Here is a 26,688-nt window from a genome sequence, read left to right on the forward strand (position 1 = left end):
GAGGCCAGCGCGGCTCGGCGGCGGACGGGGGCGGGGCTCGTGCTGGGGCGGGGCAGCGCCCGGGTCGGGGGAGGGGAGCGGGCCCAGCCGCAGCCCAGAACCCGGAGGGCCGCGGCCACCGGAAGAGTCGTAGTCGCCAGCCGAGCCGGGAGAGTGGGGAGCGGAAGCGGCGGCCGCGGCAGCGGCAGGCGGCGCTGGGACCCGGGAGCGGCCGGAGAACAAGGGAGCTGGCGCCGCGGCCGGCTGCCGAGCGAGGCTGAACCGCTGGGCCGCGCCGAGCGCCGTCGCCGCCCGAAAGGCCCGGCCCGGCCGCCGGAGCAGGCCGCGCGCGGGCCCCGGGGCCCGAGGCCGGAGCCATGGGCGAGACCAAGATCATCTACCACCTGGACGGGCAGGAGACGCCGTACCTGGTGAAGCTGCCCCTGCCCGCCGAGCGCGTCACCTTGGCGGACTTTAAGGGCGTTCTGCAGCGACCCAGCTATAAGTTCTTCTTCAAGTCTATGGACGACGATTTCGGGTGAGGATGGCCCCCGCCTCACCTCTGGGGGACCCGGGCCCCTCCGGCTTCTCGCGGCCCACTCAGCCAGTTTGGACTCCCCTTGCTACACTGGCTTCTAGCCCTACCTAAGGATTCTAGGGGCGACTTGGCCATTTGGGCCGCCTCTTTCAGCTGGAGTTCCAGCCTCTTTAGGGATTCTCCTTTTGCCTCTTATGGGGGACCTAGGCCCCCCTAGTTTAGGAGGACGACCAACTCCCCAAGAGCAACCGGAGTTCCGAGCCTCCGAGCCTCCTCAGAGACCAGCGGCCCACTTACACACACACCCCCCTCCACCCGATTCCAGAGCCAGAGTCCCTAACCTTCCTCCTGCCATGGGAGCCACCTTTTAGCATAGACTTAGGATGTTTGGCACTCGGCCTTCTTCTCCATCTTTTCAGCTCCACGACTCAGAGCCATATTTGGAGTAGTGCTTCCAGGGGCTTTGCTGGGGACTTTGAACTAGAGGGAGGGGGAGTTGGGGGGGCTCAGGGACTAAGGCTGCAAGCTAAGGTCAGCAAACCTAATGTTTATTTAGCTGTCTCCCCTCCCTTGTGGGGTGTTCGGGATGTTGTCAGAGAATCAAAGTGCCTGACCCCTGAGAAGTCCCCACTAGCCTAGGTACTGATTTCCCTTCAGAACTGGGGCCTTTTTCCTGCCAATGGTGGCCAAGGGGGAGACCTTGGAAAGGGCCTCAGAGCCTGGATGGGAGGGCCAGAAAGTCTTTTAGTGTTCTTCATCTTCCCCTCTCTGGCGGGGTCTTCTCCACCCAGCTGCAGGGCTTTGGACAGGCTGAGTTTGGAAGCAGCGACTTTCCCTTTAAGAGGGGATGGAATGTTGGAGCCGGAAGGTTCTGTAGCAGCTGGCCTGGGAGGGGGAGCCTGGCCCATCCCCTCACAACCCCCCCCCCCCATAACTCCCAGGGGACTGGGGGAAGGGGAGGCCCCCAGGCTTGCCTGCCCCACACTAACTGGGCACTGGGCCTGGAGGCCTGTAGGGAAGGCCTTCCCGGGGCCCTCTAGGCCTAAAGGCTGTCTCTCCTGCCCTAGCCTGAGGCCTGCACTGTTCTTTGGAGCTGAGGCCCCAGAGCTGAGTGAGGGGAGATGTTCTCTTCCCCGGTGTTGATATTTCTGGCTTCTCTTCCAAGACCCCTGCCCTCCTGGCCCTGGAAAGCAAGCATCTTCTCTCTCTTCTGACTAGCATGTTTTGCTGTCACCTTTCCCCATGGAACTCAGGGTTTGATGAGCCCATGAGATCCTATGTGTGAGAACGCTTTGTGCAGTCGGAAGTGCTATGCAGCTTCTGACCAGTCCCGTTTCTGTTGTTGTTCCTACCCTGGGGTGAGGTACTTGTAGTGTAGTAATCATTGTCTGGCTTTAGTCCAGGGACAGACACTCCTGATTGGAAGATTCTGAAGAGGGATCGATCGATCTGCAAGGGGTGAGAGTGAGGGGGCAGATGCTTTGGTCTGGTAAGAGAAAAACAGAGCTGGAAGAGACCAAGATGCTGCCACAGGGTATGGGATAGGGGAAATCAGTTAGAGTCCAGTGTGCTGGGGTCATTTGCCTTAAGGGACTAGGGTAGGCCTGTGTCTCCACTCCCAACTCACCCCTGAACCCACTGGGCTTAGCTCCCACCTCCTAAACCTAGACCTCTCTGGGCTGCCTCCCACTCCGCCCGGGCTGCTATCAAGCCAGGCCTAACTACAATCATAGTTACATCTGCTCACTGTTAACTTAATACTATTCTTTAAATCCACTGTCAGCCCACTCACTCCTTCTTAGCTTGACCCAGTCAGTAATATGAAATCACAGGTCTGATTTTCTATTTGTATTTCTTTCTAAAATATGTTAAAAAAAATACTTAACTATTGCATTAAATATTCATCAGGTACACCTGAAGTGATCTTGCATACATTAGTGGTACTTGAACCATCGTTTGCAAAATGTTATAGTAGACTGTTTTAACAGAGTTGAGAACAAAGCTAAAGGGGGAGATTGGTTTTGTTTTTATCCCCAGAAGGATTAATGAGCAGGAGACGTGGTAGAGCTGTCTTGTCACAGGACTAGTAGCTAAGAAGTATATATTTATTTCATGTATTTAACAAAGTTTTTTATGGTACTTTGGTATACATGCACTGATCTAAATGCTTTTCAAATCTTTATTTACTCAATCATCTTAACAGCCCTATGAAATAAGTAGTAATATCCTCAGTTTTTACATGAAAAAACTAGAGCACAGAAAACTTAAGTAATTTACCCAAGGTCACATAGCTGGTAAGTGGCAGAGCTTGATTTTACATCAGGAATCTGGCTCCAAAGTCTAAGACCTTAATCACACAATTGTAGGTATTATTATCACTGTTTAACAGACACATCCTCTCCAAAGGAGATGCTGAGCCTTGGCAAACTGTAGAGATGATAGGGTTGCCACTTATCCTAGCCCCATGAGACCAGGGTCGGGCAGAGGCCAGCCACCTCTGCTGACAGATGGAGAGTGGGTCAGAGGAGGAAGGCTGCTCTCCAGGCTCAGCCTCTAAGGTTCTGGCTTATAAGGCCTGAGGACTCCCCAACTCCCATCTGGTCTCCAGAAGTATTTGTCAAGCTAGGGTAGGCCCAACCCTCTTAAATTACTTGGATAATGGAGGAAGAATAAACATTTTCACCACTGAGGGAGATGGTGGATGAATATTAGAGTGGCCTTGAGCTGTAGGTAGGAGCAACATGGGAAGTTGGGCCACTATGTTCCTGCCCACTCCATGTCACACACTGCCTTGCCTCTGCACTTGGTACTGAGAGCACACTCCTCTTGTCTTCCCGGGGCCAAATTTTCCCATCCTCTGGGTTTAGCTTTTAAAGTTATGACACTTTATCCTGTTTACCCTTATACCAACCCAGCTCCTAGCCAGGACATGACACCAAAGACACCTACTCAACAGACATCTGTCCAATGAACACATCTGCTGCTCTTGTGGTTCTGACTACTTCCCACTTGCCATATACTTGTGTGAATTGTCCATTGGGCCATAACCTCCAAGGACAAGGCAGGCTCCTGGTCTGATGCTTCTTGAGGTTTTATACAATGGCCAGCATAGGATTTAAAACCTGCTGGGCTCTTAGCAAAGGCTTTTTAATTGAATGGACAACAGTGAGCAGATTTGTTTGGTCCCTGCCCTTAGAAATTTACACATAGTTGGAAAGAGAGAATAGACCCTGCTAAAAATTGACACGGTTAGTAATTCGCTTTTATTGTAATCCTAGACCATGCCAGGCGTTTACAAATCCCACTTACTAGGACAAGAAAAGGCTTGGAAAAGTTAAGAAACTTCTCTGAGATAGGAGGGCTAATAAGTGGCAGAATTAGAACCCAGATTTGTCCAACTCTGCTTGGAGTGTGTGTGGGGGGGGGGGGCATGGAACTCTGAACCATTCATCTCCGTGGTGTGAGGGGGAGGCTTATCTGAGGTCCCCCAAGGCTGCTGCTGAAGATCAGCTGATCGTTGTGAGTCAGCAGAGCCTTGGCGACCTGTCGGTGACCCCTAGAAAGAGAGGAAACATCTGTAGTGTGGAGCTGTGTTGTGGGGCCTGCTGGGGGAGTGAGTGGTGGGGACTCAGCAGCAGTTTCCCACTACAGGGAGACCCTCTCCAGAGCAGGTCATAGTCTCTGCCATTTGGCCCACATACCCCATTTTCCTGTGAGTCCCAGTTCCCCTTGTGGGCTGCAAGTTTAGGGTACCCTATGGCCAGACTGGCTGGTGAGTCTGAGCTACTTCCATGTCCCTTCTTTTCAGCATGTTCTGTCTCTAGGCTTTCTGGCATCATCGGCCTGACTTGTGATGCTTTCTTGGGGTCTTTGTGGGGTTGGAAATGGTGTAGGAGCCAGAGCTGGATGGGAGGGAGAAGGGCAGGCTCAGTCTTCAAACTTGACTATGAGTCCAAGAATGTGAGCATCACAAGGAGCCAGGCATGTTCCCAGCTCTAGGCAGAAGCTGCTCCAAGAACAAGGAAGGACTAGGCTTCCCAGCCTCCTTCCTTGCTGTCTTCCCTCTCTGCTCACAATCCCAGGCACATGTCTTCCTCTTGCCATTGATGGCATCTTTCCAACTCTGTACTCCTAGGGTGTTTGACACAGTCTGGGGGTCCCCAAACTGTAGTCATAGTCTGACTTCTCGCCTTGATGCACCCCTCAAGCCAGACTACATGCCTGTATACACATCCCACCCCTGCCATGCCCCACATCCCTGTCTCCCCAACCCTTACCCACCACAGATCCACATCACCTCTCACTTTACAGGAAAGAATGCAAAGTACCATGGGAAGAGCATGGGTTTTAGAGTCAGGCAAGCTTGGGGTTGAATTTTAGTTCTGATGTCTTTCTGCTCTGTGGCCCTGGACAAGTTACTAAATGTTTCTCCATTTCTTTACTCATAAAAAGAGGATATTGTCCACACAATGAAGGTGATGTGAAGATTATACATTCTAACTATAGAGAGATAAGATGGTATAATAGGTAAGAATAAAGGCTAAAGAGTCAGGCTGACCAAGATTCAAATTCCAGCTCTTCTTGGTGATGTGACTGTAAGTGAATTTCTGAACCTACTAAGTCTTAATTTCCCCATCTGTATCTATCTCAGCATTGCAGTGAGTATTAAATGAAATGAAATAAGCAAAGTGCTTAGCTTAGTGCTTGGCCCATGATACATGCCCAGTAAATGAGAGCAGTTTGTTGCTATTACCATAGTGGCAGTGGAGGATGTTCAGTAAATATCTTTTTCCCTTCTCTTTCCTAATTTCCTTAAACTCCTCATCCACACCTTCCAGAAGAATGTCAGGATTCCCAACTAAGAAGGGAAAGAGAAATAAGGGTGTACTTTTTCCTAGTTTAGGGTCAGAGGGAAAGAATAGGTCTAGCCCAAAAGAGCTATGTTGGGGCTAGGTAAAGCCCTTTCGAGATTTTAGGGAATGGCCACACTAGGGGGGGACAGCAATTTGTCAGGTGTAATTTGCAATCACCTGATGACTGAGAGGACGCTCTAGGGCAGCATCTGGCCTGGGCAGGGCTGGTGTCTTCCTGGTGGTGCTAAAGAGCTGTCCTTGGGTGACCCCCACTTCTCCCATTTGAAAGGCTTAGGCTGGTGGTTTGATTCCCAGGTTAGGGTGGAGGACCCCCTGAGTTAGGATTGTGAGGACACTTCCATTTCCACCCCAGAAAGCTCATTCTGACACCCCCACCCTTTCCCTGCAGAGTGGTGAAGGAGGAAATCTCTGACGACAATGCCAAGCTGCCCTGCTTCAATGGCCGGGTGGTGTCCTGGGTAAGGAGCTCTCCTCAGCACCCCCTCCTCCTATATTCCTATGGTGGGCTGGACAGAGGAAAAGCATTGCTAAGATTGTAGCTGGTGGTTTTATGCTTCAATATCTGAATCTTCCTTGAGTTTTCTACCTGAACTGTTTCTCCCCACAGATTATGTAGCCTTGGTGAAAGGTTAGTTGGCCGGGGGTAGGGGGAAATGTGGGACATTGTAGGACAATGTCTCCTATATGCCTTTTGAAGCACTTTGCCTCAGATTCCAGCCAACCTCTCTTTTGGACCACTGACCCTTGTTCCCTGCCCCCATGCCACTTCCAACAACCCATGCCTCCCATCCCCCCATCAGTGCTGGCAGCACTGAGTCCATTCCTTCCCTCAGCTGACCTTGCACAGTCCTGTCTCTTCTTCCTCCATGTCCCCTGCTTCATTCTCCCCAAGTCTGCATGCCCTTCCAGAAGCCATCTGCTATTTCCCTGGCGCCCCTGTACCTACTACCCACCCATTCTTTCCCCATCAGTTGGTGTCTGCTGAGGGCTCACACCCAGAGCCTGCTCCCTTCTGTGCTGACAACCCATCGGAACTGCCACCACCCATGGAACGCACAGGAGGCATTGGGGACTCCCGGCCCCCATCCTTCCAGTGAGTGTGACCTCAGAGTGGAGAGGGCCCTTGGGGAAGGGCAGCATCAGCTCAGCCCAGGGCTGGGGGAGGGAGCCCCCAGCCCTGCCCCCTCTCCCACCAAGTCTTCTCTTCCCTGCAGCCCTCATGCTGGTGGAGGCAGCCAGGAGAACTTGGACAATGACACAGAGACAGACTCCTTGGTGTCAGCCCAGCGTGAGCGGCCACGCAGGAGGGACGGCCCAGAACACAGTGCGTCTTCCCTAAACAGACGCCTTCTCCACTCCTCCATTCAGCTGCCCTCAGCTCTGTTCTGAGCTCTGGATATGCCTAGCCCTGGTGCAGCCCCTAGCCCCTCCCTGTGTCTGTCCTTCCCTCCTGCGTTGACACTGTGAACCCAGCTGCCTCTATTCTCTACAGCAACCCGGCTAAATGGAACTGCAAAGGGGGAGCGGCGGCGAGAGCCAGGGGGTTACGATAGCTCATCCACCCTTATGAGCAGCGAGTTAGAGACCACCAGCTTCTTTGATTCGGATGAGGATGACTCCACCAGCAGGTGGGGCTTTGGTTTCATTGGTACTATGGGGCAGGTAACCGCCCCTCCAAGAGCCCTGACCCCTAAGGATGCTGGGACCCTGGGAGGGCCGTGGGCTTTGCGTGGGGGACTTGGGCCCTGCAGTGCCTCTTGTGGGGCAGGGCTGGGCCAGCCTGGTGGGGAACGACTGTGGGCCCCCCAGGTTCAGCAGCTCCACAGAGCAGAGCAGCGCCTCACGCCTGATGAGAAGACATAAGCGGCGGCGGAGGAAGCAGAAGGTTTCGCGGATTGAGCGGGTATGGGGCCTGAGATGCCAGGGATGGGTGGGGGCAGACCGAGCCCTGTCCAGGCATTTCCAGGGTGTGTGCTTCCTTAGACCCCCTCCTATTGGGCCAGGCTTAGAGCCTTAGAGGGGAGGGGGTACTGAAGGCTCCCCTTGAGGAAGAGCTAGGTGGGAACAGTGAGTTCTTGGGACCCCTACCTGCTGCTCAAGGCCTCTATCTATTCCAGTCCTCGTCCTTCAGCAGCATCACGGACTCCACCATGTCACTCAACATCATCACAGTCACTCTCAACATGGGTGAGTCTGGTGAAACAACTCTTGAACATTTATATGCCAGACACTGGGCAAACTTGAGGAGGTCAGAGAGGCATAAGATACATTCCCTGCCCCCGAGGAGCTCTCTCTCATAAACATAAACTGGTACATAAACTGATCGTTTCAGTATCTCATGATCAGGGCCGTGACAGAGATCAGCACAGAGAGTTGTAGAAGCAGAGAATGGCAAGGAAGGCTTCCTGGAGGAAGTGATTTCTGATTCTTATCCCCCTTCCCATTTTTCAGCCGTTGCTTGTTGCTCTCTGATGTCTGTCATAGGCACTCTCTTTAGGAAATAACTGGCTATAGTTATTCCCAACCTTGGAATTTAAGCCTGCGTTTGAATCCTGCCACGTAACGGCTTAGAAAAGTCATTGAAGCTCTCTGAACCTCAGTTGCCTGTTTTGTAAAATGGGACTAAGAGTCCCTGTGGCAGAACTAACAAGGATTAAATGGAAATATTCTTGACCATCCTGAACACAGGACCTGATTCAGGTTCAATGAATGTTAGTTCCCATCCCTTTCCACCCTTTACTAATAAAGGGCTTGGAATTTAGGTAGGAACCTTGTTCCCCTCTTAAGGTCTTATTACTCTCTATAGAAAAGTACAACTTTTTGGGCATCTCCATTGTGGGCCAAAGCAACGAGCGTGGTGATGGAGGCATCTACATCGGCTCTATCATGAAGGGTGGGGCTGTGGCTGCAGATGGACGCATCGAGCCAGGAGATATGCTGTTACAGGTACCACTGCCCACCCGGCGTGGCGGTGTGGGTGGGGAGAAGGGAGATATTCCTACCCTCTGTACCCTGCTCATTTAGAGGCCACTTCTTGGTAGGGGGAAGACCTCCTGATCCACCAAGCTCTGCTTCCCTACCCACCTCCCCAACCCAGCTGCTTATCCCACTCCTGGCCCTCTCTCCCAGGTAAACGAGATCAACTTTGAGAACATGAGTAATGACGACGCAGTCCGGGTACTGCGGGAGATTGTGCACAAACCGGGGTACGGATGGGATGGGATGTTGGGAAGGAGGGGGCAGGCATTTCTGATTCTCAAGCAAGGGGGTTGGTCTGGCCTCCACACATCCTGCCCTCACTAGGGTCATCCTTGCTTTCAGGCCCATCACCCTGACTGTAGCCAAGTGCTGGGACCCAAGTCCACGTGGTTGCTTCACACTGCCCAGGAGTAAGTGGATGGGGGACTCAGCCCTAAAGCCGGTGCTTGGCATACATGAGCCCTGTCTCTCCTTCCTTCTGTGTTGCCTTGAGCCCTCATACCTACCCTGTTGGGCCTGGCAGTGGACAGGGTAGGCGGCCCCTGACCTCTCATCCTCCCTGCAGGCGAGCCCATCCGGCCCATTGACCCTGCCGCCTGGGTCTCCCACACTGCAGCCATGACCGGCACCTTCCCTGCCTATGGCATGAGCCCCTCCCTGAGCACCATCACCTCCACCAGCTCTTCCATCACCAGCTCCATCCCTGATACAGAACGTGAGTGTCCAGCCCTGCCCCCTAGGCCCAGCCAGACGGGGCAAGGTGGGAGGGACTGATGAAGGCTGACATGGAAACTCTTGCTTAAAAGTGAGAGGGAGCTGGGAGTTCATCCTAGCTACCTCACACTGCAGCTTCCTTCAGTGGACACTTAACCCTCACTAAACAGTGTTTGCTTCTGGACCTGTATTGAGCATCCAGTGAGCCTGTTTCCTCTAGTAAAACAGGACTAATGATACATAGTCTACCAGGTTCCTGGGGGTTTAATGAGAGAATATAAGTGAAGCCTCAATCACAATATGTGGCATGAAGTAAGCACTCAATAAATGACTGCTGTTTTCATTATAATACACATATTCTATGCTAAGCATCTTCATTTATATTATTTCTCTCTTCAGATATACTCTTCGAAATAGATATTAAAGTCCCTATTTTTACAGAGGAAACTGAGTGTCCTAGAAATCAGTAATGTGCCCAACATTGGTAGAGCTGCGATGCAAATTCTTCTCTACCTAACTCTATAACCCCTTTCTGCCTCACCATTCTGCCTCCCACCCGTAGGCCTAGACGACTTCCACCTATCCATCCACAGTGACATGGCCGCCATCGTAAAAGCCATGGCCTCCCCTGAATCTGGGCTGGAGGTCCGTGACCGCATGTGGCTCAAGATTACCATCCCCAACGCTTTCATCGGTGAGAGGGCCCCATGGTGGGATGAAGGCTGGGGTGGGGAGTGATGGTGCAGGGCAGGCTGGGGGCTAAAGTGGCCCTCGGGCCACTCCTTTGAGCTAGAACCAGCCCCAGCCTCATGGCTCTTGTGAGGTCAGATGAGCCCAAGTCAGGTGGGCCTCCCCATCAAGTGGCTGCCTTGCCTCCAGGCTCAGATGTGGTGGACTGGCTGTACCACAACGTGGAAGGCTTCACTGACCGGCGAGAGGCCCGCAAATATGCCAGCAACCTGCTGAAAGCCGGCTTCATCCGCCACACTGTCAACAAGATCACCTTCTCTGAGCAGTGCTACTACATCTTCGGTGACCTCTGTGGCAGTATGTGCCTCCCCCACCTCCTTGCTCTGTCTCCTGGCTGGGAGTGGGGAGGTGCCCAGGGATGTGGCAGCAGACTCCAGGGAACCCACACAAAGCGTGAGCAGGCAGCTGAGCTGGGGGCCCAACTCAAGGCCTGACACAGGCCTCCCTCTCTAGTAGAAGCAGAGCCAAGTCAGGCCTTTTCACCTTCTCTGCATCCCCTCTTGGGGCTGGCATTTTCTAAGTGCCTGATGTGTTTCTGGCACCATGCTGGTTGTTTCTAAGCAGCATATCACTCTCAGTCCTCACAACCTCCACCTCCTCACCCTTGGGTGAGGTGGATCACTATCCCTATTTTAGCTGAGGAAACCAAGACTTAGAGATGTTAGATAGTCCACCCATTCTCACAGCCAGAAGCAGAGTTAGGCCTTGGGGATCCAGGTCTTTCTGGCTCCAGAGTCCTCATTTTTACCACCATCTGGGGCTACCTAGGTGTGTGGTATTGCAGAAACATTGTCTTAGCAAAGTCAAACGCAGATCCTCCTGTTGGCCCCCGATCAGCCTCTAAGCATCAAGCAGGTTCCACCAGGGCAAGACCTAGGGCTGCCCTGAGGCCCCACATCCCCAGCCTCTTCATACCCTTGAGGCTAGGCTGGACCTTGGGACAAAACTGGAAAAGCTGTCAGGGCCAGCTTGTAGAGGACTCTGCAAGCTGCATTGAGCAGTTTGGACTTGATCCTGAGAGAGTGCAAAGCCAGTGAGGGTTTTTAAGGAGGAGAGGTCTCAGGGAACCCCCCCCCCCCCCACTTCTCCTCCTGAGCACATAGACATACCTTGGGAAGGAAGGGGAGTTCTCAAAACAGGACATTTCAGGACTTGGAGCATTCCCAGCAGCCACCTCTGCCTCAGGGAGCCTTTTGTCAGCCAAGGGTGCTTGCTGGCTGGAGTCCAAAAGCTAACCTTTGTGTGTTGTTTTTTATTTTTGTTTTTTTTAAGTTTATTTATTTCTTTTGGGAGAGAGTGAGAGAGAACAAGTTGGGGAAGGGCAGAGAGAGAGGGAGAGAGAAAATCCCAAGCAGGCTCTGCACTATCAGCGCGGAGCCCGATGTGGGGCTCAAACCCACAAACTGCAAGATCATGACCTGAGCTGAAGCCGAGAGTCAGATGTTTAACTGACTGAGACACCCAGGTGCCCCCAAAAGCCAACTTTTAAAATGCTTCAGATTAGGTTCTAGGATTAGAAAGGCTGTTGCTGCAGAGCACAAGTCTGTGGTGGATGCATAGGGTTTTAGAGTTGGATAGCTCTGAGTTCAAATCCTAACTCCGCCCTGACTATGTAGACATGAGTAAGTGACACTGCCTCTCATTGTCTCAATTCCTTGATCTGTAATTTGGAGGTAATAGTAGAACCTATTTTAGAGCTGTTTTGAGGTTAAGACAATGTGTATAATGCTTTTAGCACCATGTTTGTCCCACTGTAAGTGCTCTTAAAAAAAGTTCTCCATTTTTCATATATTTAATTGATTCTAAGGTGAACATTTTTTTCACATTGCAATATCTCTAAAGTTGGGGTACACCTTAAAATTAATGGCTTCTTAGACTCAATTCTATATGGTTATTATTACCATCATTAGCAGAAGTGAGGCCTAGCCCCAAACATCTAGGGACACCTAAACCTTCTCAAGACAGCTGTGGTTTTTGCTCAAGAGATGTTGTTCTATCCCTGGGCCTCCTGGGTCTTCTTTCTACCCATAGGCCAAGGCCCCCAGAGGCCCAGTTCAGGGATATGCTAACAGAGGTCTTTTTCTTCTCACTGGCCAAGGTCTCCTCAGCTGGGAATGTAGCAGACTCAAAGGAAAGAGTTGGTGACCTGGGTAGCCAGCCCCAGGAGTCCACAGTTAACTCCCCTCAGGACAACAACCTGGAGGCTGAAATAGTCACCAGCTCTTGGGGCATGAGCCAAGGCAGGCCCTTGCTTCTCACCAACCCCCACCCCCAACCCCGTGCTAGCTGCAGGCCTTAACAGGTCGATGGCTTAGCTGGTAGACTCCACAGACTGCCTCAGCCCCCTCAGATCCCCCTCTCCTGACCAGGTCACATTAACACATTGAGATGAGTGCTGTGAAGAATGAGGCCTCCCTGGGAATCGAGGGCACAGAGGAGGCACCTAAGGTGTTCTCTTTCTGAGCCCTTCCCACCTTCTCCAGCAGCACCAGAAAATTTATCTGGGCCAAGGGCTTTTGTATAGGGAGAATCCGAAAGGCCTATGTTCTTTCTGGCCTATAATGGGTACTTTTTTTTAGTCCTAGGTGAAAGGAGAGGGCAAAATTTCACCTAAATTTCCCCAAACTGTTCCCTACTCCTTACTAATGACTCATCTGGAAAGGTAAGAAGAAAGGAAGCAACTCTTAGCTTCTGCTCTGGCTACAATTTGGATTGACCTCAGGCCAGTCATTTAACCTCCCTGGACTTCACTTTCCTCATCTGGAAAAAATGTGATAACATTTGCATGAGGTGAAGTGCTTTGTATTGTGCCTAATGAATCGCAGGTATGCAATACCTGTCTGGTATTTCAGCTTCCCACATTCCCCTACCTTTACCATCTAAGGGAACAAAGGAGAAAATTACCAATTAAAAGTTATGCTCCTTGTGGCCCACTAAGGAAGGAGGAGAAACTGTCAAACGCTTGGAAGGGGGCCTCCCTGAGACTGGGAGTTGAGCGTAAGGATTTGGCACTGAGCATCTGAAGTGGTGACTCAGGGCCCTCCTGAGGAGGGTTTTCCTTGGGGCTGTGTCCATAGGGTGTCCCTCTCCACCATCTAGGTGGGTGGCAGAGGGGGTGTGAAGAAGTGAGAGATCTCTGACCTATGCCTCCTCTCATTTGGGGGACAAACTACCACTGCTGTTGGTGTCATCGCAAATGTACCCACCCTACCTAGACTGGGGGACCTTTCTCTCCTGACCTAGGGGCATGACCCAGCTCATCTGGCCCTCCCCTCCCCTCTGCAGACATGGCCAACCTGTCCCTCCATGATCACGATGGCTCCAGCGGCGCCTCTGACCAGGACACGCTGGCCCCTTTGCCACACCCAGGGGCAGCCCCTTGGCCCATGGCTTTCCCTTACCAGTACCCGCCGCCCCCGCACCCCTACAACCCTCACCCAGGCTTCCCAGAGCTGGGGTACAGCTATGGTGGGGGCAGCGCCAGCAGTCAGCACAGTGAAGGTAAGGCAGGGGGCTTGGGGGTGGGGGGTGCACAGATGAGCCCCAAGCTTCTGCAAGATCTGAGCATCCCCCATCCTGTCCCTGCCTGTCCCCTACAGGCAGCCGGAGCAGTGGCTCCAACCGTAGCGGCAGTGACCGACGGAAGGAGAAGGACCCGAAGGCGGGGGACTCAAAGTCTGGCGGCAGCGGCAGCGAGTCGGACCACACAACCCGCAGTAGCCTGCGGGGGCCGCGGGAGCGGGCGCCCAGCGAGCGCTCAGGTCCTGCCGCCAGCGAGCATAGCCACCGCAGCCACCACTCAATGGCCAGCAGCCTGCGCAGTCACCACACGCACCCGAGCTACGGCCCCCCTGGCGTGCCCCCTCTCTACGGTCCCCCCATGCTGATGATGCCCCCTCCGCCCGCGGCCATGGGGCCCCCAGGAGCCCCTCCGGGTCGCGACCTGGCCTCCGTGCCCCCCGAACTGACAGCCAGCAGACAGTCCTTCCGCATGGCCATGGGAAACCCCAGTGAGTTCTTTGTGGATGTGATGTGAACAGGACCCCTCCCCCACGTCCATCCCACTCCCACCCCTGGGCGGTTGCGTCCCTCTCTCCATCCGTCCGTCTTTTTTACTTTGTCTGGTACCTGAAAGGGAAATAAATTGAACTAAATTCAGGCGCGCTAACTGCTCGCTGGGCGCAGCGAGGGCGGGGTGCACCCACCGATCGCCACTGCGGCCCCTAACCTGCCATCAGCCCCAGCTTGTCCCTCTGCTCGACTAACTGCTGCCTAGGACTTGCCAGGATCCTTCGTGTCACTGGGACCTGACTTGCTGGTGCTGCTCCTTATTCCCCACAAACACTTCAGGAGTTACCCCAGTGGTGCCCTTGAGGCCCTGCTCACCCCCTTCTCCCCGCCTTTTCCCCCCGCAGCAACCTTGCACTGTTCAGTCAGCTACATCAGCCCTCTATTAACTGCATCTCCTCAAGCATGTGTGCCAATCTCTTGACTTTTCCCCCGCAATACTGACACCAAAAAATATTTGCTCCATTTATTCCTCTTCCTAACTGCCCACCCCACCCCCATCGCTGCCCCAGTCCTGCACCCTAGAGCTATAGTCATTTATAATAACCATCCACACGATCCCTGCCTGTGCTGGCCTTCACTAGAGGCCCAAAGGACCTCCTTAGTTGCCTGAGCTGCTAGTGGCTTTCAGGAAGCATATCTGTTCTACCCCTACATCCACACCCCCATGCCTGCCCTGTGTGCTGGTTCCTTCCGACCCCTAACCCTACTAACCAGCAGGCTTATCTCACCTCTGGGCCTGAAACATTTCTTTTCTTTCTTTTTTCTTCCCTCAATTTTTCCTGGGCCTGGAGCAGCCAAGAATTTCGGGCTGTTTGACTTTCTGTGAGCCCCCATCAAGGGGAGGCCCAGCCTCCGAGGAGACCAGGAACCCTGCTTCAGCAGCCCCTCAGGGCTTCCCAAGGATGTTCAGCCCCCAAACCCACACTTCAACATGTTGAGTCACTAGGCTTTGTTGGAGGGTTCCAGCCTCTCACCCATGTATGAGAGACTGTTCCCCTTTCCACAGAGTGCCCATCCCACTCTCCCTTTCTCACTCTCTCACTCTCTCTCTCGCCCTCTCCTCTCTCACACGCACATATACATACACAAACACATACACATACACGTGTCTATGCAAGTTCACTTAAACCTCAGGGCTGGTCCCTGCTCAGAGGGCTGGACCTTCTCTCCGAAGTTGTGGGGCTGGTCCCCTGACTTCCCTCTCCCCAAACCATCCACACATGTCCCCATCATCTTCCTACCTGGATAAAGCCCATAAGCTGGATCTCAGGTCAGGCTCAGCAGAGGACTCCGTAAACAACTGACAGGCTGTTCTCACCCCACTTCCTACCCCAACACCCTTATTTCACAATAACCATGATACCCCAGAGAAAGGTTGGGCAGGGGGTCTTCTGGGACCTCTAAAATGCCGGGTTTTATTTTTTACCTTATTCTACAGTTTAAACAAATCATGATCTCTTTAAGCCTCTTCTATAAATTCTCCTGGCTCACCTAAGCTTCCATACTTTTAGGACTGAGGTGTCAAGAGTACAACTAAGTCTTAAGCTCCAGGCTTTGGGGCAAACCAGGGTAGGGACATTTTAACAAATACTTCTGGAGTTTTTGGTGCATAAGGGCTGTGCTGGAAGTGTGACTCAGTCTTGCCTGCCTTCCAGGAGCCCAGGCCACGGCTTTCTGTAGCCACCACTATAGGGCTGCCTCCTATACTTCTTTAACTTTTCTGACTCTGCCATGTTCAACTCCCTTGAGAATTCCTCCAGTATTGCTCATGCCTTCAATGTTGGTGCTCCTTGTGTTCTTTGGTTCACTTCTCTTTCCTCTATATTTACTCGCCAAATGGTGTCACCTATACTGATGTCCTCAATTGCCATTGATATGCTGGTGATTCTAAAACATGTATCTTCAGCCCCAACTTCCCTCCAAATTTTGGATCTGTATCATCACCCACTGGACATCACCATGGACATATCCATATGGACTCAACTCATTCCCCCATCAAGTGTGTTCCTCCTGAATTCCAATCCTGGTTATCTTCATCACACTGTATGTAGGCTAACCAGCTAGGAACAGTTGTGGGCTTAAATTCTTGCCCCTATCTTTCTAGTCAGCATATCATATCCATTACACCCCAGCAATCTTTCTTGAATATGGTCCTTCCTTTCCCCTCTGCCTCTACTCTAATTCACAGGAGCATGGGATTTGGAGTCAGATTGCTCTGGGTTTGAATCCCAGCTCTACTACTTTTTGGTTTCATGATAAGAGAGTTATTTAATCTCTCTGAGCCTCAATTCCCTCATGTAAAATGACGATAATAATACCTACCTCACAGGGTTGTTGTGAGGATTTAAATTAGATATTGTACGAAAAGTGCCTAGCACAGTGCCTGGCACATAGTAGAATAGGTGCTCAATAAATGGTAGCTATTATTATTATTATTATTATTATTATTATTATTATTTACTCTAAATTGGTAGGGCATGTTTTGAAGATAGAGCTTTTGGAAAGGTAGCAGTGAAGCCTTGAGTGCTGGTTCAAGAGTTAGAAATGCCCATATTTGATCATTTAAGAGGTTCAGACTGTGACCACGGTTTGAGGGAGGCTAGATCTTCATCCTGCCACATCCTGACTTCTAGCAGGACAATGCTAGGGATAATAGGGTTTTCAACCAGGTTTGCCCTTTTTTGCCCTTCTTCCCATAATAGGCTCAGCTACAGGGAAGGCAGCAGGGTATCTCTCCCTGTTGAGAAGAGCTAACAGATTTTATTTAGGTCCTGCGAAAGCCAAGAAGGCCTTTCATGTTTGAGGGTTGGCTCTGTCTCTTCTTCTCAGCTTGGATGTGAGGATTAACTCTTCAGAGAGGACATTTCAAATTCCATGTCCAATTAAACTTGCCAACGTTTTTTTAAGCAACATATATGTCGGTCACTAGAAAGCACACAGGTCCTGGCCTTGAGGGGTCACATAGGTGTGCATAGCTAGGATAGAACAAACATTCTTGAAAAGCTTTGGCTAGTTTCTTACAAGTATTTGCCTCCTCGCTCCCTACCCTTTTCCTTGGGTCTTGATCCCTGGGAAAAGGCTCGAGTCTAGTACAAATATTTGATGAAAGAATCTTGGGAGAATCAGAGGTGGTGTTAGAAAGCAGTGAATTCAGACAAATACTTCCGCCAAGTCGTGTGTGTGTGTGTGTGTGTGTGTGTGTGTGTGTGTGTGTGTGTGAATTGAACACAGCCAGTCCTCGGACTCCGGAGACAGAAAAGGCCTACAGCAATCTGAGGCTTAACAGATGGGCTTCAACAAATGGCATTAATCCTCAGAGGCTCTCCATAAACACTGAACTAGGAACAGGAGGGATTCCAGACTACAATTCCCAGAATGCTCAGTGGGGAAAATGAAGGGAGTGGAGCAGCGTATGATGGGATGTGTATTTCGTGTAGGGCTGAATAAGGCCTCTCCTATCCCTCCCCAAGGCACTCCTACCCCGCCGGAGGCAGTCGGTCGTTGTAGTTTTGTTAAACCTAGGAAGCTTAAAATTGTAAGCAAAAAGGAGGAGAGGTTTGACGGGATTTGTAGTCGGCACGGTCTTCCGACGCGCAAGCGCAACTGTGGTTGGGGCGGGGCCGGGGCACTGCAGTGAAAGCCGAGGCAGCGGGCAGGCGAGCAGGGGGCGGGCGGACATCTTGGGATCTGGAGAGTGGCTGGGCAGGCTGAGAAGGGGGCCGCGGACACCAGGTGAGCTGGGGATCTGGCCAAGGGTAAAGGAGGATGCCTAACCCCGCTGCCCAGCTTTGCCCTTCCCTGCACTACGCTACGCGGAAAGCTGCCCACACCCGGGAGTGGCCTCAGCCTTCAGATCGGGAGGGAGCTGACGGCTGGGCGGGGGCGCCTGGGGCGCGGTTGCAGGACAGGCTGGGAGCGGCGCCCTCCACCTGACCCGTCCGGAGCCTCCCTTGAGAGGGATACTTACTGGAATCCTTCCAGAGCGGGGACTCCGCGCGGCCACCCCCTCCCCGGGATCGTGACAACCTCCCTGCCCCTTGGCGCCTCCTCTCAACGCAAGGACAATTCCCCCATCTCCTAGGACTGTGACACCCCCTTGTGGGCTTCTTCTGGGACTGTGACAAGTCTCCCACCCTGCGGCACCCCCTCCCCCCAGTTGAGTGACACCCCGCGGCTCTTTTTTCTCAGACCTGTGACAGCCCCCGCACCCCCGTGGAGCCATATTTTTTTCCGCGATGTCTTCCTCCCCAGGGCGAAAAACCCATCAGCCCGTCATGCCTCTGCACTTGAACTCCAAAGCAGGTTCTGTCGCCCCAGCTTTCCTTTATTCACTACTGTCAGTCTCTCACTGCTGTTTTTCTTCTTCAGAGCCTTGACCTTTGCCACACTGGAAACTTCTTCCCCCAGATGCCCCCACCATCCCTTTTGCTGCTCCAGGCTCACCTGAGTAGACTGCCTGGCTGTTTCTGCCAGTCTTTCCCCTTAACTCATTATTCCATTCCTGTCCTGGGCCCCACCTGGGCTGCCCTGGTGCTCTGAGGTCCCTACCACTGTGTGAACTTGCGTCTTTGCCCAGGGCTCTAAACTCCATTTTGCATTTCTTCTCCCAGCCTCTTTGGACTGAGGGATGGAATGTGTCCACCACCACCTTGAGAGACCTCTCACTGAGTTTGGGAGACCCTGGTGGCCGCAGTAATCCGCTTTATTTTCCAGTCTAGAAAACTCTGCTAAACTCCCTCCACCCTGTGAAAATTAATACCAGAGCTAATTCAGGAAAGCTAGAACTAAATTAACCCTTTTTCTCCTTGCAAACAGTCTAAATTAGTTTGACCCAAATAATTTGGATAATTCATATATTCTGCCCCTTGCTTATAGGTACTCAGGCCAGAAATCAGTTATGTCATGGGGTCTGGAATCATAGAATTTCAGCCAGATCGATCTCATTGTTTTATGAACCTATATTCCCACCCCCTTATTTTTATTGCATTTGGGAGCTGAGAGGGAGCCTCCCTTTTTAAAAGGGAGATAGTTAAAAATAACTAATAAGCAGCTTGGGTCATTAAAGTGTAGTCTGCCAGGGCTGGGGCCTTTCTCTCTGCTCTTTTGCCTGCTTATCTGACCGCCTGGGATTGGTTGGAACCACACTCCTGGGTCTGTGTCAGGGCCTAAGGCCTCCCTTTCTCTCCTCCCCACACCCTGCACACCCTTTCCTGGAATGTTTAGATTTCTGTGAATTAGAGAGCCACAGGTCAGGCCCTACTGCCTTCTCAGAAGGGTAGTGGAGCCTGAGAGACCCGGTCTTCCTAAAGCTGTGCCTGAGGGCCCCAGGCCTGAACCAAGTGGAGGTAATTCCTACCGCCATTCCTGCAGCCGCAGGCAGGCCTTCACGGTGACTCACCGGCTACAGTCTGCACAGGAAGGGGCCAAAAAGGATCCTTGCTGAGTTCAGCACTGTGAAGAGGGGGAGGGGGCTGCTTTCTGGGCTCAGCCCCAGAAAAGGGAGGGTCAAAATGGCCTTAGAATCCTGGGCCCAAGTCCTTCTCCATTTCTTTCTCCTTTCCAGTGTGAGATAAACAGGAACTGGAGCCTGGCTAAGGGGAGGGGCATGCCTGGGAGGACTGCAGGGTCACTTCTGGAGGGTTGAGTCAGGAAAAAAAGCCGAGCCAGTGACCTGCACAGCCCCAACTGGGGATGTTGGCAGAGGTTCTGAGGCCTTCCCTGACCCTGCCTCCGCCTGTCCTAGGTCTGTTCTCAGAGCGATGGGCCTTGGAGACTGAGCTGCCGCCATGATAGGAGGCTTATTCATCTATAATCACAAGGGGGAGGTGCTAATCTCCCGGGTCTACCGAGATGACATCGGGTGAGTCCCCTGGCTGAGCCAGCTGTGCCCCCACCCCTTATCCTTCCTCCCCAGCATGCAGGACCAGGTCTGTTGCTACCAGAGACTTGACTTGGGCCACCCCCTTCCCTTGCTGCATCCTAGAAGCTCAGCTAATACAACCTGGTTCCCATTAGGTCTGGTGGTATTGGCCTGATAGCCAGTTACTGCCTGATAGGCAGGACCTGTGGAATAGTGTGGCCCCTGCAGTCTTAGGAACTTTTGCCCTTCCTGCCTTCTCCTTTCCTTAGTGACAGACCTAGTTGCTCGAGATGAGTACTTTTGCCCTGGCAGATTGATTTCTCCTTTGAGGAGGAGGGAGATATTTCTCCAGGGGATGGAGTTAGTGGCCAGGCTAGAGGTACTAGGCCATCTAAGTCTTGCTCTCAAAAGCCATTCTCTTGTTGAGAGCCTTCACTGGATTCTCTTGAAAGCCTCTCCAGGCTGCCAAATCCTCTCCCACTCCCTTTCTCAGGAGGAGGCAGGCTGCTGACTCAGCCATTTTCAGTTCCTCTGGGCTACCCCTGGAAGAGAGGTTGTGAGCAAGCCTGGAGCACTCTCTGGGTCACTGAGGGAAAGGCAGGGAGGCCATGTGGCCCTTTCTGGCCTATCAGAGTAGATGTGGAATAGCTTCTTGTTCTGGGTCCCTCAGACCTTAACGAGGAAGCGCAGCCTGCCTTCTCATTCTGCCTCACCCTGCACGCCACTGTTCTTTCCTGAGTGAGGGCACTTGTCCTAGCCTCAGCAACTCTAATGAGATTAGGCTTCTCTGGTTCCCGCTGCCCTGTTTTTCTTCCTCTAAGAGCTTAGGATAGAGAGTTACAGAATGGGCCTGTTGCAGCGCCTTAGCTCCTTGCCTCCCAGCTCCCTGGCTAGTGGGCTGGCCTGGCCTTTGTGGCTGTTTGTCCACTGACTGGTGGTGGGGCATGAGCTAGAGTTGTGGCGATGCCTGGCTTGCCTGAACCTGGCTGGCTGTACCCATAGGCACCCCCCTCCTGCCGTGGATGGACCTGCTTAAGCTAGGGCACATACTGTCTTGCATGCCTTGCTATGCTCTCCCCCCCTTGCCTGTTGCTTGTCTGCTTCCACCTCATGGTGTGTGCTGCCCACCCCCAGTGTGTTGTGTGTCTAATCCTCTCTCTCGTTGCTGTCACTCTCCTTTTCTTGCTGGCGTCATTTCTCTCATCCCATCTCATTGGCTGCCGTAGCAATAGGTAAGCAGCCTATCAAGCTGCCGCCCAGGCACAGGTGGGTGGGGGGCCCTGCCCCCCATCATTGTTTTCTTCATCTGTTTTCATTCCCCAAACATGCCCTGGAATTGGATCCTGGACAGGAATGAATGGCCCAGCTCCATGGCCCCTCGGTCCTTTCTCCTCGGTAGATCAGAGCCTTCTCTGAAGTCATGCTGACTTTGTCTGACCGGTGGAATCACAAGTGGGAAGACTGGGAAAGAAGCAGAGTCTCTCTTTCATTTGGGCCTGGAGCTTACTGAGAAGCTAGAGAGGTTGCAGCTGGGAAATTGGGGCCAAGCTTGGGAGTTAGGAGCATACCTCCTTAAGCCTGATGGATCTCACTTTATTAACTCTACATCTATCCTCCTGTCATTGCCACTTGACTTCCCTCTCTTCCTCAGACACTAGCCCAGCTCTGACCCTACCCTTGTGCCTCCGCTGGGAGTCACAGGGAACTGCCCCAGTGGTTTAGGCAGTTGGCTTCAGAGTACATGCCAGACTTAAGCAGTGAAGGGGGGGGGGGTAGAGAGGGGGGAGTTGTTAGCAGCTGTGGTTGATCCCTGTGGAGTGAGGTTTGCCTGGGCGCTGAGCAGCCCCTGTGTACCCTTTTCCCTCAGGAGGAATGCAGTGGATGCCTTTCGGGTCAATGTTATCCACGCCCGGCAGCAGGTGCGCAGCCCTGTCACCAACATCGCTCGCACCAGTTTCTTCCATGTTAAGCGGTCCAACATCTGGTTGGCAGCTGTCACCAAGCAGAATGTCAATGCTGCCATGGTCTTCGAATTCCTCTATAAGATGTGTGACGTAATGGCTGCCTACTTTGGCAAGATCAGCGAGGAGAACATCAAGAACAATTTTGTGCTCATATATGAGCTACTGGATGGTGAGGCTGGCAGGGCGGTGGGCCTAGGGTGGGGCTGAACCTGATGGGGCCTGGCCTGGAGGTAGGAGCAGGTGTGAGGTTCCCTCCAGTGCCTTCTGAACTTTTCTGACTATTTGGTCTTTTGAGCCCTGAAGGCCAGCAAGTAGAGGTGGGAGAGGGGGCAGAGGACCAAAACATCTTTCAGGGGGATAAGAACCTAACTGTGGGGCTTGGTAGCTGGGCCTCCTGCAGTTAAGCACATTTCCCTTTCACCTTTGTGGTTTGGGTCTTAGTTCCCTGACTGTCCTTCCAGCTTTCTATCTCAGTAGCTGCCTCAGAGCCTGGAGGAGGGTGAGCTACTACCAGCTTCTAGGGTTACATTATCTCTCTTCCTCTGTAGGGTATGATTTAAGGGAACAGAGTCTTTCCACCTTCCCAATGTCTGTCTGTTTTCTAAGGACTCAGCACTTCCTGATCTCTCATTCACTGGCCATAAGAGTCTTCTGCTGATTTTCTCTGTGAAAAAAACTGACATTTAATTATGTTTTCTTATGAAGCACAAATCCCGGAGTAAATGCTGCAAAGCAAGAGGACAGTGCTGTAGATGATCCCACACTCTTCTGGAGCTGTCCTGGCCAGCTATGTCCAGGCCAGGGGAGGGATTAGACTAAAGAAACCTTCAGCTTTTTCCAGGGGCTGATGGATCCCTTCCTTTTGCAGAGATCCTGGACTTTGGCTATCCACAGAATTCAGAGACAGGAGCACTGAAAACCTTCATCACTCAGCAGGGTATCAAGAGCCAGGTACTCAGTTGTACAGCCACAGCCAGGGTGGGGCCCATCCTCCTTAAGCCCCCTGAGCTCTGTCCCGGCTGACTCAAGCACCACCTCTGACAGGAAGTGCTGGCCTGAGCCCTCTGCCATGATTGCAGGCCTGTTTTGCTGTGTGTGGCCCTCCACCCCAGGAGCAGCCAACTCAGCATCTCTGTTTCTGGGAATATAGTTCAAGCAGTTTCCTTCTGCACTGAGGGAAGGGAGGGTGTGGGCTGCTCTGGAGGCCTGGTGTTCCTCAGGAGGAGAGAGTGTGGGCCCTCCTCTAGGATCCAGGCCTTATAGCTGCCTTCTCCTTCTTTTCTGCCTGCCTCTTCCCGTCTGTGCTCCCCTACTGCTTCCTGTGGGCATCACATTGGCCCTTTGGCCTCCAGCATCAGGTAAGCTGTTCCCTTAGCTTCCATCTTTACAGCTTTGTTCCAGTTTTCTTCAGGCCCTGCAGCATGGAGCTTATGGGGAAGATGAGTTACAGGGTGGGGACCAGAAGGCAGGGGGAATGAGGGTAGAGTGGGGATAGAAACAGGATGATTGAAGGTAGAGAGGAATGAAGTCATTATGTTGTCTCTGTTCCCCGCGTAGACAAAAGAAGAGCAGTCCCAGATCACCAGCCAGGTGACCGGGCAGATTGGCTGGCGGCGGGAGGGCATCAAGTATCGCCGGAATGAGCTCTTCTTGGATGTGCTAGAGAGTGTGAACCTTCTCATGTCCCCACAGGGTGAGAGCCCTCTCGAGATGAAGCTGGAGGGGCAGGACCAGGGCAGGATCCTCATCCTGACTCAGATGTTCCCATTTATCTATCACCAGGGCAGGTGCTGAGTGCCCATGTGTCAGGCCGGGTGGTGATGAAGAGCTACCTGAGTGGCATGCCCGAGTGCAAGTTTGGGATGAATGACAAGATTGTTATTGAGAAACAGGGCAAAGGCACAGCTGATGAAACAAGTAAAAGGTGCCTGGGGCAGGGTTGCTGGTGGGAGAGGGTGGACCTCGAAGGGCTGAGCAGGGTCTGGTGAATCACAGGTTCCTTTCTAGATAACATTTTTCCAAGCTCTTGACATCTGTGCTTAAGAGAGATGAGGGGATTGTACTCATCGTACTTAAAGAGTAGTCCCCTTTGTTTGATTCCCCAGGACTAAGATTTTTCTATAACATAATGATGGCTTCTGGCCAGTGTGCCTAAAACCTCTGGGTCCCAAGCAGTGGAGTTCTCCAGAAACGGTGAATTTGCAAAGCTCCCACTCATCCCTAAATTGGCAGCAGGGACCCCTGAGTCAAAAAGCTATATTCTGGTAGCTTTCCACAGTCTGTAGTGCAAGCTTCACTCAGGATGTGGCAGCCTTTGGGGGTGGGATAGATTCCCAGCCCAACTCTCTCTTGCCACTCTCCTGTACCAACGAAGAGACCTTCTGCCCCTGCTCACAGTGGGAAGCAATCAATTGCCATCGATGACTGTACCTTCCACCAGTGTGTGCGACTCAGCAAGTTTGACTCTGAACGCAGCATTAGCTTCATCCCACCAGATGGAGAGTTTGAGCTCATGAGGTACCATTGGGGTGTGAGGAGGCAGGGAATGCTGCTGGCAGAGAGTGGGGAGAGGGAGGAGGACAGGCTCTGCTGTGCCAACCTTACTCCCCACCCCTAAAGGTATCGCACCACCAAGGACATCATCCTTCCTTTCCGGGTGATCCCGCTAGTGCGGGAAGTGGGACGCACCAAGCTGGAGGTCAAGGTGGTTATCAAGTCCAATTTCAAGCCCTCATTACTGGCTCAGAAGATTGAGGTGAGAACAAGGGACTTGGGGAGGAGGAAACACTGTCTCCAGATAATGGCAGCTGATGTCGGGGCTTGACAGAGCTCTCTGACAGGTATATCACTTCTAGGTGAGGATCCCAACCCCACTGAACACAAGCGGGGTACAGGTGATCTGCATGAAGGGGAAGGCCAAATACAAGGCCAGCGAGAACGCCATCGTGTGGAAGTGAGTCTCCTTCACAAGGTCACTGCAGGGCTTAAGATGCTTTGGTGTACTCCCTTAAGTCTTACCTTCATCCTCTTGAGTGTGAGTGTGGTGTGTGTGTGTGTTGCAAGGATGGGGGGTGCCTGTCTGCTTCTCCAGGAGCCTCTGCTTTTGCTGTCATCCATATACCTCTGTGTGAGTATGCACATGCCTGCACTTGGGTGCATGCGTGCATTTAGTTATCAAAATGCCTCAACATTTCCCTATTTGCCCTTGTAACATCTCTGTGAAATAGCAAGGGATAGCATGCTTGTGTATTTAGGCTGAAATTGCAGCCCACAGTGCTAAAGGAATAGCAGACCCAAGATTCCATAGCAAGTGATTGCCAGGGCCCTTACCACATTTCCTGTCCTAGCACTTCCCACAAGTTCCTCTGTTCCGTTCCCCCCACCCCTCCAGAAAGGGCACCGTCCACCTTGAAACTCCTCCAAGCTATCAGGGGCACTTGCTGCTCATTGCCCCTCTGTTCCTAGGATCAAGCGTATGGCAGGCATGAAGGAATCACAGATCAGCGCAGAGATTGAGCTTCTGCCCACCAATGACAAGAAGAAATGGGCTCGACCTCCCATTTCCATGAACTTTGAGGTATGGCAAGGGGGGGCCCTAGAGCCACTGCAGAGGGTATGCTAATAAAGATCTTAGGATCGTCCAGGTCACCTTCTGCACCTTGTGACCTGCAGATGAGACCCAGAGAGGGGAAAGTGACTTTTATAATTCAAAGACCCATTTCCTCCCCCTTCAGGCCTCTTACTAGAAATTACTATTCACACTGACAAAAAAAATCTGTGACTTGTAAAGTTTGTCATAAAACAGTTTTTTGGAAAAATTTAGATTGACTACCAGATAAGACCCAAAGTTTATTTACACACAGGGGACTGGGCTGGCATTGCTTTGCACATGTTAGACATATAATTTTCTCCACCTTATTTTTTAAGCCCATAATATTGAGCGTGGGTCTTTGGTTGCTGCCTCCTGCTGATTAAAGGAATTGATTCGAGTTACCACAGGCAGGGCCTGATTTCCAACCCAAGTGATTGTTAGTTACACTTGGATATGCTTTCTTCTTTAGTAACCTTTTAAGATACTTCTTAAGCTTCCCCTAGCTTCTTTCAGGACTCCAATCATTCAAACACCTGTAGTAGAGAGAGATGAAGTAGGGCAGAGCTACAGAACTTCCCAGAGGAGAGCAGCTGTGAGAGGAAGACCAAATTCCTAACTGGAGCTATCCCTTGCCCAGGTGCCATTCGCCCCCTCTGGCCTCAAGGTGCGTTACTTGAAGGTGTTTGAACCGAAGCTGAACTACAGCGACCATGATGTCATCAAATGGGTGCGCTACATTGGCCGCAGTGGCATTTATGAGACCCGCTGCTAGCTGCCTAGTAGCAGCTAGCCTGCCTCCCCACCCACCTTCTTCCACAGGTCTGGGTGCCCCCGGGCCACCACACGTCAGCGTCTCCTCCCTCCTGCTTTGCTGCCTTCCCTTTGCACCAGCCCCTGAGTCTAGGTCTGGACCAACCACATCGTGAGCGGGACTGGTGGAGCAGTCCCTGGGCTCCCTGGGCAGGGTGGTTTCTGGGGCTCCTACTCCACCATCCATCTGTGTGCCCTGGCCCAATGCCAGGCTCTGTGTTCTGTGACCAAAGCCAGGTGGGCTCCCTCTCCTCCCCTCCCCTGTGGCCACATCTCTCTGGAGTGGGAGGGTTGGCTGCCCCTCACCTCGGAGCTCCCCCAAAGGCCAGTAATGGATTCCCAGCCCTCAGTCCCTACTCTGCTTTGGGATAGTGTGAGCTTCATTTTGTACACGTGTGACTTTGTCCAGTTATAAACCCAATAAACTCTGTAGAGCGGAGATGCTAAGTGTTGGTGGTGCCGGAGCTACACGGGGAGGGGAACTGATGGGATTGCTCTTCCCAAATCTTAACACCGCATACTGTGAGTTGAGTAGAATTTTATATTGAGCTCTCTTA

At 52.4% G+C, this 26,688-nt stretch overlaps 2 protein-coding genes across 4 annotated transcripts; both read left to right on the forward strand.

Annotated features, from left to right (window-relative positions):
* Positions 1-77: 77 nt before the first annotated feature.
* DVL3 (dishevelled segment polarity protein 3) lies at positions 78-15,813 on the forward strand. The gene is made up of 16 exons (XM_047875784.1): positions 78-517; positions 5,780-5,849; positions 6,363-6,484; positions 6,606-6,715; positions 6,884-7,019; positions 7,201-7,294; positions 7,509-7,578; positions 8,198-8,337; positions 8,521-8,597; positions 8,713-8,780; positions 8,936-9,085; positions 9,647-9,778; positions 9,964-10,131; positions 13,120-13,335; positions 13,434-13,844; positions 14,700-15,813. The coding sequence occupies exons 1-16, from the start codon at positions 357-359 to the stop codon at positions 14,729-14,731; spliced, it is 2,157 nt and encodes a 718-aa protein (XP_047731740.1). The 5' UTR covers positions 78-356; the 3' UTR covers positions 14,732-15,813.
* A 1,705-nt stretch (positions 15,814-17,518) lies between these two features.
* AP2M1 (adaptor related protein complex 2 subunit mu 1) lies at positions 17,519-26,570 on the forward strand. Of its 3 annotated transcripts, none has more exons than XM_047874561.1 (12): positions 17,519-17,637; positions 19,649-19,765; positions 21,633-21,898; positions 22,598-22,680; positions 23,082-23,087; positions 23,287-23,422; positions 23,512-23,653; positions 24,127-24,246; positions 24,349-24,484; positions 24,585-24,682; positions 25,195-25,306; positions 25,959-26,570. In XM_047874561.1, the coding sequence occupies exons 2-12, from the start codon at positions 19,692-19,694 to the stop codon at positions 26,091-26,093; spliced, it is 1,308 nt and encodes a 435-aa protein (XP_047730517.1). In that variant the 5' UTR covers positions 17,519-17,637; positions 19,649-19,691; the 3' UTR covers positions 26,094-26,570. The 3 variants fall into 3 exon arrangements, with proteins under 3 accessions (XP_047730517.1, XP_047730520.1, XP_047730518.1); XM_047874562.1 differs by lacking the exon at positions 17,519-17,637 and adding an exon at positions 19,222-19,250; XM_047874564.1 differs by lacking the exon at positions 23,082-23,087.
* The last annotated feature ends 118 nt before the right edge of the window (positions 26,571-26,688 follow it).

This window comes from Prionailurus viverrinus, chromosome C2 (genome assembly GCF_022837055.1).
Source record: "Prionailurus viverrinus isolate Anna chromosome C2, UM_Priviv_1.0, whole genome shotgun sequence".
Lineage (NCBI taxonomy): Eukaryota > Metazoa > Chordata > Mammalia > Carnivora > Felidae > Prionailurus > Prionailurus viverrinus.